The sequence below is a fragment of the Anguilla rostrata genome, chromosome 17 (assembly GCF_018555375.3).
Source record: "Anguilla rostrata isolate EN2019 chromosome 17, ASM1855537v3, whole genome shotgun sequence".
NCBI classification, from domain to species: Eukaryota; Metazoa; Chordata; class Actinopteri; order Anguilliformes; family Anguillidae; genus Anguilla; species Anguilla rostrata.
Window position 1 is genome coordinate 26845477 of NC_057949.1, and position 15753 is coordinate 26861229.

Consider the following 15753-nt stretch of genomic DNA (forward strand, 5'->3'; position numbering starts at 1 on the left):
ATTTCTGGACGAGCTTGTCGGAGGTCGCCCAGGGGTCAGAGCCCCGTGTGCAGTTTAGGGATTTCCGGTGCCGCTCCTCTGCAAGCGGCTGAATTCGGGACGGTGCATCGCTCGTTCGCTGAAGGGCAACTTGCTGCCGTGATCATAACGGGATTCTTTCATCGCGGTGTGTCTGAATTTGTCACTTTGGGGTTTTGGGTCCGCCATTGCCCCGCAGGGCGGTCACATTCGGCACGGTCACGGTCACGGTCACGGTCACGGTCACAGTCTGGGTTCGATACCGACCGCGGGGGCCTGTGTGTGCGCCACAACAGGGTTTTAACAAGGTGAGCCACCCAGCAGCCTCTCAGTACCAGTGTCTGATTCACAAAAGAACTTTGTAGTGTCCGTAGCTGGTTGCCGAGTGAGTGTCGCAGCCGCGTTAGCAACGGCTGCTTTGATGTGCAGTGCAGACGTGGTGCCGGGTGAGCGAAACAGGCCAAAAGAGCTGGCTTCGGCCTGCGTGCTGGGAGCTGGGTGGCAGCCCAGTGGAGGACCGGTTCAGCTCGGGCCTGCCAGGAGAACACGCCAGAAAAATATTGTTTCTGTATTCGGATTCTCTGCTTTTTTTTTTTCTCTGTTCTGGCGAGACAGGAGGGGAGACTGTTTCATATTTTATGGGATTGTCGTTTTGTGGCCGCTGGGACACTTTTCAGCGTGTCCACTGTGTCCTGTGGCTCTGTAAATTTGTGACACAGCGCCCCCCTCTGGACACGCGTGGGGAAAAAAAACACTCAAAGATTATTTTGTGTTTACACTGTTGAAGTTCTGTCTGGTTTACCTCTACCTGGCCCAAGCAGACTTTCGGAACCGAATGCTGGCGTTAAAGTTAGCGATTGCTTTTGCATCATATCTGCGCCTTTTGAGTATCAATCTGACTAATTTTGGGGGGAGGTCTCTAGCGTGAGTGGTGGCTTTGTTGTCAGAGTGAACCTCAGCGGTAGTCTTGCGTTGATGAGTGTGCTTTAGGGTTGAGTGAAAACCTACAGGAGGTAGATCTCTACTGTTGAAAGGTGCTTGTAGAGTTGGAGTGAAAACTCAGCGAGATCTCTAGCTGTGAAGAGGTGTGCTTTGTTAGGGTTGCATGAACTAAGATAGATCTCTGACGGGTGCATTTTATACACTGCTTACAAATTTGTTTTGTCATTATTCTTTTGTTTTCGCTCATTTTTGACTGCCATCTGTTTCAATATATGACCATTTTGTCTATGTTTGTTGTAAATGATTATTTCATGTTTGAGTTCACCAGATTTCTCCACAAGCCTATTCTGGGTTTCTTGGCTCTCCTGACAATTTATTTTCACTTTTTCTTTAGTTGCTGTTCATGTTATTGGCATATTATGTGTTTTTTTTTTTATATGCTAAGTAAATCAACGGGAGCGTTTTTTCTTCTTCTTGCCTTTCGGTAAATGAACACGGATTGCTTGCCAACTGTGGGGTTTGTTGACTGAACGACTGGGGGGGGGGGGGGGGGTGGGGGTGGGGGGGTTAAAAAGAGCCCAATGCAAAGTGGGAAAGCAGAGACAGGTACGGTTAGGGCTGCACAGTGGCCCCCGGGGGTCTGCGGTATTGTTTTATGGAAACTAGCCGAACCCGCGGCGCAGCGCATTGAAGTGGCGGCCTTTGAAGTCACCCTTCTTTGTTTATGACAAATAGAAAAAATGGAGGGAGGGGTGGAGGGATTGGGGGGGGGAGGAGGTTGAGGGAAGAAAAAAAAAAAAACAAAACCAGTAAAGGGATTGTTGCATTGTTTTTTTTTTTTTTTTTGCTCTTTCAGATCGAAAATCCCAGATATTTGCGGGAGAAGCCCATCCCCCTCTCTCCGGTAAGTGCGGCGCCCCGTGTGGTGGCTGCCGGAAATGCACGTGGGCAACACCACGCCAGATTGTCCCTGAACTGCTGCCCTGACCCTCTCTGAATTTGACCGAAGAATAAACTTGGGTATGCTAAAAACAGTGAGTTCACATTCAGCGTTTCAAATAATGCTCAGTAGGGACCTCTAATCCCAGAGCGGTGCTTCATATGAGTGTAGCATCTTGCGCAGGGGTGAGCAGTCTTATCTGAAAACGGCAGGTGTGGGTGCACATTCTTGTTTTGGCTCAGCACAGAGATACCCAATTCTACTTATCAAGGTCTTGATTGGAGGCCATGATGAATTATTTTGTTGAATCAGGTGTTCCAGTGCTGGGGGAAACAAAAAGCTTTTAGGATAAGATTGCCCACCCCCCTGATCTAGCGTCAGCCCAGAAGTAATTTTTTTTTTTAATGGTCAAAGTCCCTTTCCATTTTTCACGGAAAAATGAAAGGAAATTTTTCTCACAAAATCAGAGAGGGTCAGATGAGAAAATGTTTTGGTTTTTCGGTGAGCTTGCGTGGAATAAACAGCTCTTCCTCTTTGGGGAAAATAAAAAAACTGCCTTTTGATTACTGAATGTGATATTCTGGTACTGTTTTTTAATAGATTTGCCTCAAAACAAGCCGAGGGAAAAATAGCACCTACTGTGACGATCAGGCAGATTTTCACACACAAGAGAAAGAGGTAGGCTTGAAGCTACTGCCCCCACACTGACAGGAGGACTCATTGCAGTACTGACAGCTAGGAGTGCTCTCGCTGAGGTCCATTCTCCTGTTGACATTTGGGGCGGGACCCTGATTAAGAGCCATCTGCGTTAGTTTCATTGGGAACATGGCTGTATTCAGATAGGCCTACATAAGCTTCAGTGCTGGACCACTACGTCTCATCCATCTTCTTCACTCACTTATGCCAAACGGAAGAGCCAGGCACACTTTCACACGTTTGGTCTTAGGTTAAGCCACTCACAGATAAGCATTTGGGGAGATTGACAGATGGAAGAGCCAATCCTGAGTGAGAAACGGGATCTGAATTGCTTTTGCTGGTTGGTTTTGTGTATTTCCTGTAAGAGGTGCGGTTGGGCCTTGCTAAGACAGGTGTGTGTTTGCTGTTGTGTGTGGCAGCATGAAAAACAAAGGATTATGGCACAGCTTTCTTTCAGTGTCTGACTGAAAAGCCAGAGAAAGGATGTATAAACCATACACAAGTAAACACAGATGCACATACACACACACACGCACACGCATATGCATGCACAGACACAGACATAAACACACACCAAACAAAGACCTGAGTCAAATACGTATTTGTTTTGGACTTTGGAATAATTTTCTACGCTTTACTGTTCTTGTCTGGTGTATTGGAACGAATGAAATACTCTCAAGAAGTGCAAACTCTGCCTTCTGGTCATATTGGCAGGCTCAATTACACCAGACAAGATCAATAGAGCACAGAAAAGTATTTAAATCCAAAACAAATACGTATTTGACCCTGGTCTGACACACGCACACACACACACACGCACACACACATGCACGCTCAGACACAGACACAGAAGACATTAAGTGTCTAATTAAGAACAGTTAACAGCTCATTACCATTCATGTGGAATTATGGTAGAAACACAAACCTGCTTACACACTGGGTCTCTTTATTGGTAAATGAAAGTTATGGACCAATGTTGATTGAATCCTGGCCATTATGTGGGCTATTCGGCAGACGGAAAGTCCCTTTCTCCCCCCCTGGGAGAACCACCTGTCACAGGATGATAAAAGGGGCGGAATCAGTGTGGGGTGCGTGGGGGGATCCTGCCGCCTCTTAGCTTCGCCGCCTTGTTTGTGTGCGCTTAAAACGAGCAACTGTCAATATGTCGGTGTTGGGTTTCTGTTCCCACGGTAACACAGTTGGGATTGATGTGGGGTGGCCTCCGCCTGTTTGATGTGGCGTCACGGTGGGCCCGTACTTAGCCTGTGTGGCTGATTTGGAAAGTTGCGCTTTCCCACTGGGGACTGGGCTTCTCCCCCATCCGTTAGGCGCTTTCCCACTGGGGACTGGGCTCCTCCCCCATCCGTTAGGCGCTTTCCCACTGGGGACTGGGCTCCTCCCCCATCCGTTAGGCGCTTTCCCACTGGGGACTGGGCTCCTCCCCCATCCGTTAGGCGCGTTCCCACTGGGGACTGGGCTCCTCCCCATCCGTTAGGCGCTTTCCCACTGGGGACTGGGCTCCTCCCCCATCCGTTAGGCGCTTTCCCACTGGGGACTGGGCTCCTCCCCCATCCGTTAGGCGCGTTCCCACTGGGGACTGGGCTTCTCCCCCATCCGTTAGGCTAGCGTTGGGGCGGGGTGGGCGGGCGGAGGCACAGCGCAGGGTTTGTGTTTGCGTGTGTTTGTGGTTGTGTGTGCGTGTGCGTGTGTGTGCGTGTGTGTGCGTGTGTTTGTGTGTGTTTGTGGTTGTGTGTGTGTGCGTGCGTGTGTGGTGTTTGTGGTTGTGTTGCGTGTGTTTGTGTGTGTTTGTGGTTGTGTGTGTGTGTGTGTGTGTGTGTGTGTGTGTGTTTGTGGTTGTGTGTGTGTGTGTGTGTGTGTGTTTGTGTGTGTTTGTGGTTGTGTGTGCATGCGTGCGTGTGTGTGTTTGTGTGTGTTTGTGGTTGTGTGTGCGTGCGTGCGTGCGTGTGTTTGTGTGTGTTTGTGGTTGTGTGTGCGTGCGTGTGTGTGTGTGTGTTTGTGGTTGTGTGTGTGTGTGTGTGTGTGGTCGGGATAAAATGTTCTATTTTGTCTTACCAAAGGGGGAGCTGACCGATAAAAAAGGAGAACCCTTGGGGTTAGCGTGCGCTAGTACCGCCGTATAGCGGCGTTAAGGCAGTTCTCTAGCGCAGTCTTTCTTAATTTAAAGGACTGTGTTCTTTCAGCATTTTTGCCTTCTCAGTAGGTGCAACAGCAGCGGTTATACTGTAATAATATGCAAAGAGGATTTTTCTAATTAGCCCGACAAGAAAATAAAATCGCTTTCTAAGGCAGCAACAGCCATTTCCCAGAATATCCCCTGAGTATCCTAGATAGGGGAGGGTTGTCAGTGTATTTAACAGGTGTGTGTGTGTGTATGTCATATTTTTTCCAGCTTGTACAGGACACTGTGTCCCCAAACGGGCCTCCAAAATGATTTTCACTTCTTCCTCAAACTTGGGGGGTTGGGGGGGGGGGGGGTCACCGGGCGCAGTGACAGACTGGAACTATTAGCCCTCCAGAGCTAGCGTACCAGGCCGCTGTGATTGTAGCAGCTGCAAATGCCCGTCTGGCTGCATTTGTGAATTCCGCACCAGACTCATATTCTCTTATTTTGCCCTTTATTTCAATGTTTTAAAAAAAAAAAATCTCAATTATGGCCCGAAACCTTAATTTTGACTAACTGTGCTTTCCATTAATAAAAGGCTCTGTTGGAACGTGCAATCTGAACGTCAGTGCGTTTTTAGTCCTCGCTACTGAGTCGGCGTTTGCCTGCTTTTCAGTACCCCAGGACACGTTGAGGAGAGAGGTGCGGGGATGCAGTTAAAACGTGTTGGGAATTCGCGGCGAGGGGCCGGTGTTTGTCCTGGCAGAGAGGAGCCTGTTGCAGGCGCTTGGGAGCTGAGAGCTTTTTTGGACGTGCTTAAAAGGACGGGAAGGATCCACCCTTTTGACGCATCTCTGGGGCTTTGCTGGAGTATCGTGCTTCCGAGCGCGCTTCCAAACTCGGATGACTCACCCTGGCGGTTACAGCAAGGGCTCCTGAGCCGCACGGTCGCTTTGAACCGGTCCGTAACACCCCGTCCCCGGTCGCCATGGTGCCGTCTGCCGTATCCTCAAAGTGACTGTGACGTCACTCCCCCCCCCCCCCCCCCCCCCCCCCCCCCCCACACACAAAGCACACAAAGCGGAATGGGATGTTCCGGCCCCCAGTGACATCACAGTAGTCCTGATCTTAGTCATGTGTAGTTAAGCACTGCATGATGGATAAGATTGAAGGTGTCACTCTTGAAGGTCTGCTAAACCACAGAAAGAATTATACACATACATATATATATATATATATATATATATGCAGATATATATAAAATAAAATGTATATTAAAAGAAGCCAAGTGAAGTAAATGCATAGGGTGCAGGTGCGTGGAATGTGGAACGTGAAATATGGTTCCTCTTAGCGTAACTTTCCTCCTGATCCAGATTTTTTTTTTTTTTGCTCCCTTTTTCCTCTTTCCTTTGAACTGTCCAAAAATCTGCAGTCCATCAGGCTTTGTCTGTGGCGTTTGAAGGGGGCTGCAGTGTTTCAGCAGCGCTGAGACATCTTGCTCTGATCAGGCCCAAACGCGTCCTGGCTGTTCTCACGCCGCTGCCTCTCTCTCATCCCGCTCGGTCCGCTGCTGAAAGAGATTCCCGCTTGCGCAACAAGAACTCGTGAGAAAACCCAGCAGCGGAAGGCCCGTTGGGTTCAACGTTAAGGTTTTTTTCCCCCCCACGCTTTCCGGTCAGGCAAGTTGCTAGGAAAACCTACTCGCCTGAATTCATGGCTGCATTTTTACTTGCCGGAATGTGGCAAAGTTTACCTGTGACATCACAACAGGATCGCTGATTTCCTGTCTTGGCACTTCATTCAACGTTCTGTTGCTAGACAGTGCTCATTTACAGCAGTCCAAACGGCTAAATAAAGTTATAATGCGTGAAGATAAATTTGGCCATATTGAGCAATCTGGTTTGGTCCAAGTTCTGTTTAAAAAAAAAAAAAATAGTTTTATAAAAAACGAAAATTTGGCACCCGACTCAGGGGCTGCATATATCCAATTCCCACCCAAATCTGGAATGTCCAACTGTCTGCAACCGCAGCTGCGTTCCATGAACGAGCCGCCCTGCCAGTTCTGGAGCGCTGGGACATCCGCGGTTCCCCTCTGAAACGTGCGATGTCCGACAGCTGCTCTTCTTTTTGCCTCACAGACTGCTGCTGCAGTCTCACAGGGCGGTGTGTCAAAGGAAGATCTTTCCTATGCGGCTTTGACTTGCAGTTATGCGAGCGCCCTTATCAGCCAGTGGGGGTCGCCCAAGAGCGATAAAACAGGGATCCCTGTCCGACTGAATGCTCCCATACTCAGGGCGACGCAGGCCCTAAATGCACTTTACCCTGTGGAGCTACCGGCCACAGTCAGGCCTGGCCCGGTCCAGATCCGATCCCAGGCCATGAGGCTCACCCATGCACCACGGAATGGTGCCTTAGCCGAATGAGCCACACAGCAGCCCCATAAGCTCACCCTGTGTGCTACGGTAACTGACTACCTAACTCAGTGATAAGTAAATTCGCATTAGCCAACAGCCATATTTTAGTTTTATGAATTTGTTGTAACTGCATCTGCTGGTGCTTCAAACAAAGGACAAACAGCTGAGCTGATGTCAGGAGCGGCTCAAACCCTCCCAGTGGTGGTTAGAGTGGGACCCTGGGCTCTGCTTGCATCTGCTGCACAGCCTCTGTCATATCGAGTCTTGTTTTTAAATGCGGAAATGTATGCAATTCCACTGTGTCGTGCTACAACGAATCAATCAGGGGTGTATGATGTAACAAACTTGATGTTGCCGTTGGTGTCATCAGGCCGGTGCCAGGCCCTGGCTTTGGCCCCCCCCCAAAGCCACACGGCGGTCAGAGCAAGAGTAGGCGAAAACCGGGGGGTGGGGGGCGCGAGCGTTCTGAAGGCTATGTTCTGCGGCGAGAATGCTCCAGAGCCCCCATGGGAGGAGCGTGAGAGGGGAGAGCCGGCGAGGACACGGCGGATGAAAAGCGACGCAGACGCCGCCATCTGCGCGGCGACGCGCTCCTAAACCCGCCCGGCAACCAGATCAAACCCGCCCGGCAACCAGATCAAACCGCGGGAGCGCCGCGGACAGGTTACCTCGGGGTGCCAGGCGGGACAGGGTTACCGGGTGCGGCAGCGAGCGGCTTCGGCGGGGCTACACTGGGGGTGCAGTGTTGATAAGCGGCGTGTAGTGTTGGTATACACGTGAGGTGTTGATGAAGCTGTAGGTGTGTATGTGTTGATATACATGTGAGGTGTTGATACAGCTGTAGGTGTGTATGTGTTGATATACATGTGAGGTGTTGATACAGCTGTGGGTGTGTATGTGTTGATATACACGTGAGGTGTTGATAAAGCTGTAGGTGTGTATGTGTGATATACATGTGAGGTGTTGATAAGCTGTGGTGTGTATGTGCTGTTATACACGTGAGGTGTTGATAAGCTGTGGTGTGTATGTGTGTTATACATGTGAGGTGTTGATAAGCTGTGGGTGTGTATGTGCTGTTATACATGTGAGGTGTTGATAAAGCTTGGTGGGTTGTGTAATGTGCGGTGTTGATACTGAGTGTGAGTGTGTTTGATACAGCTGTAGGTGTGTATGTGCTGTTATACATGTGAGGTGTTGATACAGCTGTAGGTGTGTATGTGCTGTTATACACGTGAGGTGTTGATACAGCTGTAGGTGTGTATGTGTTGATATACACGTGAGGTGTTGATAAAGCTGTAGGTGTGTATGTGCTGTTATACATGTGAGGTGTTGATGAAGCTGTAGGTGTGTATGTGTTGATATACACGTGAGGTGTTGATAAAGCTGTGGGTGTGTATGTGCTGTTATACATGTGAGGTGTTGATAAAGCTGTAGGTGTGTATGTGTTGATATACATGTGAGGTGTTGATAAAGCTGTAGGTGTGTTTGTGCTGTTATACACGTGAGGTGCTTATAAAGCTGTAGATGTGTAAGTGCTGTTATACACGTGAGGTGTTGATGAAGCTGTAGGTGTGTAAGTGCTGTTATACACGTGAGGTGTTGATGAAGCTGTAGGTGTGTATGTGCTGATATACACGTGAGGTGTTGATAAAGCTGTAGATGTGTATGTGCTGTTATACACGTGAGGTGTTGATGAAGCTGTTCCTCAGCAGTCGGCCCTCTCTCTCTCCCTCTCCTCGGCAGGGCGATTTGAAGGCGAAGGTTCTGGAGGCTCGGTACCAGGAGGAGAGGCTGAAGACTCAGCAGAGGCACGACGCCGATGTCCAGAAGGTGGGAGAAACTGCAGCGGCAGCTCGAGCCTTTTTACACGACTGGACGGGAATCCTCCCTCCCCTCAGCTTTAATCTTACCGGGCATTCCCCCCCACAAAGCCCCCCTATAACAGGCACACTCCCCCCCCCCCCCACCCACCCCCAAAAAAATTTGCACAGAAAGCCCCCATACCAGCTCAGCCACCCGCACCACCGTCCTCCTCTTCATGAATTTGTTAGCAAGGCACCAAATCAGTCCCGAGCTCTGAAGGAACGTTTGAAGAGGACACTCCGCCATTCCACCTTAGCAAACAGCACCTTACAGCAGCGTCAGCCGTGTAATGTGCTGAGAGGCATTAAGTGCACCATATTTGGCTCCCGTATTACCGCCAAAAGTATACATTCACAAAAAACAACAACACCAAAAAACGTTATATCCCATTGCATCTCAGAAATGTGTGATATGGGGTAATGCACATTATATGACATGAAAGGGACGCGCAGTCCGGCTCTAAGAGCACAGGCAGCACCTGGACCTTCCCCTGTGTGTGTGACTGTGGTGGAGGGGCATTTATGTGAAATATGTGTCCCTGTGGGTAATTGGTTATCTGGCTCTCCTGGGCTCAAAGGGATGGTCATTGGAGGGGGGGGATCCTTAAAAGGGTGAAATGGCTCGGCTAAAAGCTGACGCCTCTCCCGTCCCGGAGTTTCCCCGGCCCCCTTCTCTGACCCGCCCACCTTAACTTCGCCTGAATACCACCAAATTGTGCTCTCTCAGGAAATGACTGGTAAACGAAAAAAAAGAAAAAACACGCGGCCTTAAAAAATTCCACAGAAACACCACAGGCGCCTTTCTCGCCCGCCTCTCTGATTGGCTGGCGGAGTGACAGCCTCCTAATGAGGGAAAATATCCCTCAAGTTCTCTGATGTTCTTCTTTTTTTTTTTTGATGAGAAATGGTGCTGCTACCTTTTTAAGTATTTGAATGTGTGTTTGTGTTTTTGTGTGTGTGTGTGCGCGCATGTGCACATGTTTCACACCTCCCCAAAATTGTGACAGCAGTCGAATCCTCTGTGAGAGCTCTGTGCATGCTATAATAATAATAATAATAATAGTAATATTGAATAAATAGCCAAGCAAACCTAGAACAAAGAAATCAAATGTCAATGAAATGGATGACTACATTTTCCCGAAACCAGGCACATTACATTTAATGTCCAAGCAAAGATGTAGAAATAAATGAACAGGGGGTTGTGATTTTTGGATGTGCCACTGAAGGTTTCCTTTTTTCCCGTGGATTTCCGAGCAGCTACCAAACACACAGAATCTGTTCGTTACCGGCTCCTTCGTCCTGGCGAGCTACCGCCAGCGATTAAGAGGCTTCTTCTCCGAGTGTGTGTGTGTGTGTGTGTCTGTGTGTGTGTGTGTGTGTGTGTGTGTGTGTGTGTGTGTGTGTGTCTGTGTGTGTGTGTGTGTGTGTGTGTGTGTGTGTGTGTGTGTGTGTGTGTGTGTGTGTGTGTGTGTGTGTGTGTGTGTGTGTGTGTGTGTGTGTGTGTGTGTGTGTGTGTGTGTGTTGTGTGTTGTGTTGTGTGTGTTGTGTCTTGTGTCTGTGTGTGTGTGTGTGTGTGTGTTGTCTGTCTGTCTGCTGTCTGTCTGTTGTGTGTGTGTGTGTGTGTTGTGTGTCTGTGTGTGTGTGTGTCTGTGTGTGTGTCTGTGTCTGTGTCTGTGTCTGTGTGTGTGTGTCTGTGTCTGTGTCTGTGTCTGTGTCTGTGTCTGTGTCTGTGTGTGTGTGTGTCTGTGTCTGTGTCTGTGTCTGTGTCTGTGTGTGTGTGTGTGTGTGTATATGAGAGAACTGAACCGATACCCTTGCGGTCTTCTGGAGCTGTGCTGTGCTAAAGCAGTAGTCCTGGGGGTTAGAGATGCATCCCACCGTGCTGATTAAAATCGTGACTGTTCCAGTGCAGTCCGTGACTGTTCCAGCGCAGTCCGTGACTGTTAGGGGGGGTGACACAGTTGGTCATAGAGTTGTAATGACCAGCATCATCACCTTAATAATTGTTTTTTATCTGAAACATTTATAAATGCTGGACTAAACATGATTGTGTCTGTTAATGCTTTATAAAGCCGCAATTAAGCCTTTATTAAGGATTTATAAATGGACTTAGTATTCTGTTGCTGTTTTATTACGTCTTTTTTCCCCCCATGTACTGGATCTGATTGTGTTAGAATAGGGTAGTGAGCAGGAGTTCTGCTCAGTGCTCTTAATCTGTCAGGATTATCAGTGAGCATCACAGATTATCACTGTTCATTTTTGTAATATAAATGTAATATATACTTGGCTATGGTTTTAGCTGGTACACAAAGGGCTAAAATTAGATGTATTATTTTTTTGTATAATATGTTTAGTTTAATATTTTTTTATTTATTTATCCTTTATTTAACCAGAAAGGTCCCACTGATATACAATATCTCTTCTGCCAGGGAGTCCTGGTCAAGATGGCAGCAGAAAAATAAAAGTTTCATATAAAAAACAGACCAAAAACAAAACAGAACAGAACATAAAAGGATCAGGAGCTAAAAATATATGTTTATAGTAATATCAGATAGCGGTAATATCTTTAGCATGTAGCATCATAGATTTTCCCTTAGAGTCCGTTAGTGTTTTCACTGTTTACAACTTAAGCTCTACACATTCTCAAAATGAGAGCCCCCTGCCCTGTACCTTTTTTGGCCCGCCAATGAAAAATGCTTCACTGAGGAAAAAATCTAAACTGATTTTCAAAACTCCTTGCTTTGAGTCTGACTAATATTTATGGGAATTGGAGGGGAAACAGACCCAGTCTATTTTAGCTTTTTGATTGTGGCCACTAATGCCAGTGGAAGTGAGAATCCCCCCCCCCCCCCCCCCCAAAAAAAAAAAATCCCTTCTCTGTAAATAACATTTAAGGTAAACAAGCATTACTGTAAAGTTAATTTACAAAACCCTTCAAGTGGGGTGTTTCTTTAAAGAAAACGGCTGGCGTGCGTGTGAAATCGGCACGGTCACGCTCTGTCAGTGTTGTGGATATTTTACTGGAGGCAGAAGTCACACAGAAGGCGTAATTTCCCAGAGCTCAAAAGGGGGTAAAAAAAGAAAAAAGCATCTGGGGACAGATTAACATCCAGAGCTTTTAGCGTCTTCCGAAGAGCTGCCGTGTCCCTTTTTCTGATACGGAGGGAAAAAACGGCGCATGAATAACTGTGAATAACTCCTCAAAGGCTGCGAGCGAGTGCTCTGTGCATCTCTGCCTGCGCCAGTCCGGCTAGTTGAAATCGCATCTTCAGCGACAACAACAGACCTGCCGCTTCAGAGCTGCGTCCGAGCGAAGAGATTAGCGCCGAGGCTCCAAGGTCGCGGCGCAGCTGCCTGAGCACCGCGTTCGCGACCTTGTTTCGGTTAAGTGAGGCTCGTGACGCATGAATTTAAATTCAAACTGCAAGCCGCTGAAAGTTTAACTTGTGTCTGGTCGAGCTGAAGCGAATACATGAATAAACATTCAGTCTTTTGTGTTGCAGATGAGTAAATGTGTATTTTACTTATGAATAAAAAATTAAAAAAACAGATTAATAAGTCAAACAGAATCATCAAAAATATTTGCCAGTATTGCTTGGTTAGTCACCATTTAAAAACAAAATTTAATCCTCATTGGTCAAACCAACAAGAGAGCAGCAGTGTGTACAGGACTAATTAGATTGTCACTGTGGTTGTCGTCCATTCTGATTGGCCGACCCAGTTCCGTGTTTGTTCAGCTTTCGGGGCTATACTGGCCAGACTGAGATGAGCTAATGAATGCCCCCCCCCCAGATTCTGGACAGAAAGAACGGCGAGATCGAGGAGCTGAAGGCCATGTACCGGACCAAGCAGAAGAACTCGGATGAGACCGTCCGCAAACTGGAGAAGAAAGGTGAGGCGTGGGCGGAGTCTTACGGGCGGGCCGGTGGGTATGTGGCCTCTGTCGGCCCGGCGAATGGTAACAGCACGAAGCGATTTACCGCAAAATGCCTCTCTTACAGTTCAGAGCCTGGTGCGGGAGTCGCAGGTCGTCCGCGAGAACAAAGACAAGCAGATCGCGGAACTGAAGGCCATGCTGGACAACAATGCCGACTCGGTGAAAAACGAGTGGGAAAAGAAGGTAAAGAGAGCGACTGCTTTTCTCCTTCGCTTTCCCCCCGGGTACCGACAGACTGTAGAGGGATGTTCTTCGGCTCACCAACCATAAAACCCCTTCACCTGCCAAGGCCCTCGATTTTGGATTCAGTCATAGGTTGGAAAGATGGATGGGATTTTAATTGGACATTGGAGTGAGGGGTTGTGTTTAGATCGGCTTTTAGGGTGAAAGCTGGAATTTTGATTGGTTTAATATTTGGGTGTAAGTGGGATTTTGATTCACTTACAAGGTGACAGATGAGATTTTGATTGGGCTTGGAGGTGAAGGATTGGATTTTGATTGGATGGTTCCATGATGGGAAGGATTTAATTGATTGACACTTCTCACGCTTCATCCTGCCCAGTTGCACACTGCCGTGACCGAGATGGAGCAGGAGAAGTTTGAGCTGCAGAAGAAGCACACGGAGAACATTCAGGAGCTTCTGGACGACACCAACCAGCGGCTGGCCAAGATGGAGTCAGAGTACAGCGCTCAGACACAGGGCACAGTGAGTATAGCACTCAGCACAGTGAGTATAGCACTCAGACACAGTAAGTATAGCACTCAGCACAGTGAGTATAGCACTCAGCACAGTGAGTGTAGCACTCAGACACAGTGAGTATAGCACTCAGCACAGTGAGTATAGCACTCAGCACAGTGAGTATAACACTCAGCACAGTGAATATAGCACTCAACACAGTGAGTATAGCACTCGGACACAGTGAGTATAGCACTCAGCACAGTGAGTATAGATCTGGGAGTAATACAGTGTATTCCCCCTTCTTAGGGTGATTTTCCTTTAAAACCTTTTAAAATTTTGGTAATACAGTAATCAGATTAGCATGTAACTGTGTGTGCTAGACCCGGCATTGGACACGAATGGAGCTTTCACTCTTCTCTGTTTTTAGCGTCTCTGTTCTAGAAAGCAGTGTTCTAGAACACGGCAAAAAAAAAGTCAGACTTTTCACATCTTGAGTCGCGGTGCGTGCCTCTGACAGAAAAACGGCCCGTACCGCGGGTATATCTTGCGCGTTATCCCCAGCTGGCGCACGTACCGCAGCGCACGTACCGCGGGGCGAGGGCACGTCCGCACGCGGCCTCGGGTACGCCGCCCCGAGCACGTCCGGCACGAGGGGCCGCCCGTATGGGACGTGCTCCCGTACCGACCCGGTGCAGCGGCGAGCCAGGATCCCGCCCCACAGCTGATAAGACCGCTATCTCTCCCCCGTCGTACCGCCGCTGGGATAATTGTTGTGCAATGGCTCGCCGCTGCGGCTCCTAAACCCACGGGCTCGGAGATAATTCTCTGAGGTGCAGCACACTTTATTTATCAGGGTAATTATTTTGTAACTACATTATAATCCTTGCAGAACTGCTGGATTTCAAGCATCTCGCCACTGGGCGTTTAATATTGGGGCGAGTTTGTAGTTTTTGCATTGACATACATTATCTGCCTGACCCTGGCCTCGCTGCCTAATCCTACTCAAGTGTAGTTCTGCCTGCAGCAGTGCCCCCTGAAGTTTAGTCCCGACCCCGTACCCGACCCCCCCCCCCCGCCCCCCCACCCCGCTTCCCCAATTTAGTACGAGAACCTGGATTTGATGAAGAACGCCAGACACAAATGTTTTTAATTTACTGTGGAGTAAGAGCTCTCTGAGCTGGGTGAAAACTGGCTTGTGCTGCTTTTGTTTTTGTAAAATGGGAGCTGTAGCTGAGGCTAACGTCAGCGCTAACGCGCTAGCGAGGGCTAGCCCTGGCTTCTCTCCACAAAGCACTCATTCTGCACCCAGGCCAGCTGGCTAGCAGTTGGTCAGATGCAAACTGCCTGACTTGTGTGATAAGAAAGCTGACTCAGAAAGGCCATTTGATTGATTCACACCGTGCCACGTGTACTGTGCACTCCGTAATAAAGTCATGCTGCTTCTCTTACGTTGACTGGGCCCAGCGCTTTATGCAGTTCAACAGGCTTGTGTGGCTAGCGCGCTCAGGCTCCAGGTATGCTAATCTTTTTCGTTGCGTGAGATAACGAGGACTTGCCCGCCTCTGCGGCTCTGCGGCCTTTAATGTTCTGTTAGAAACAGTTTGGCGCACACATCAGTTGGTGCGCTCTGTGCGTTTATCTTCGCGCTGTTATCTGCCGATACCGTTGTTTGGCTCTGGTGCTGAGCTCGGCGTCCTTATCCCCGGTTAGCGCAGGTGTTCAGTGGAGCGCCGGTGTTGAGGTGCGTCCCGCGTTATCGGGCACCGGGGGGGGCTTGAGAGAGCTGGTGTCTTTTTTTTTTTTGGCGGTGGGGTGTTTTTTTGTAGTTCGTGCAGACAAAGGCCTGCTTTCAAGGCGTTGCTGACCGTCCCGAAATGCGATTCCTGTCAACGCCTTCCGTTTACTGCAGCGGGGAGCGCCGCACATTGTATCTTTAATCGAAGATCTGTCGTCGGACGTACGGACCTGCACCTTCTGCATTCCAGAATACTTCTTCAGGGCTATTTTCAGGCCGTAGGATGCTACAGTTTTCATTGTAAACAGTACTGCCCTACAGCCTTGTGACTTTGGCTGCTAGATGTCTGTCCTTTTATTCTCTCATTTGTTTATTTAAGCAGCATTCAAGTCCCACAGCAGACCTGTA

The 15753-nt window shown here is 48.6% G+C and overlaps 2 protein-coding genes across 3 annotated transcripts in view; one reads left to right on the forward strand and one right to left on the reverse strand.

The window, feature by feature from the left end:
* The window catches only part of scpep1 (serine carboxypeptidase 1), a 397664-nt gene that overhangs the window by 51912 nt on the left and 329999 nt on the right, over positions 1–15753 (reverse strand). The window lies entirely within an intron of this gene.
* Positions 1–15753, forward strand: part of cep112 (centrosomal protein 112) — a 71155-nt gene that overhangs the window by 7380 nt on the left and 48022 nt on the right. Inside the window, exons 7-12 of one of the 2 annotated variants that reach the window (XM_064315210.1) lie at positions 1817–1864; positions 2501–2578; positions 8876–8962; positions 12787–12886; positions 12996–13114; positions 13494–13637. In XM_064315210.1, the coding sequence (XP_064171280.1) occupies positions 1817–1864; positions 2501–2578; positions 8876–8962; positions 12787–12886; positions 12996–13114; positions 13494–13637 (576 nt within the window). The remainder of the gene's footprint in view (positions 1–1816; positions 1865–2500; positions 2579–8875; positions 8963–12786; positions 12887–12995; positions 13115–13493; positions 13638–15753) is intronic. The other variant, XM_064315211.1, reaches the window with a different exon arrangement.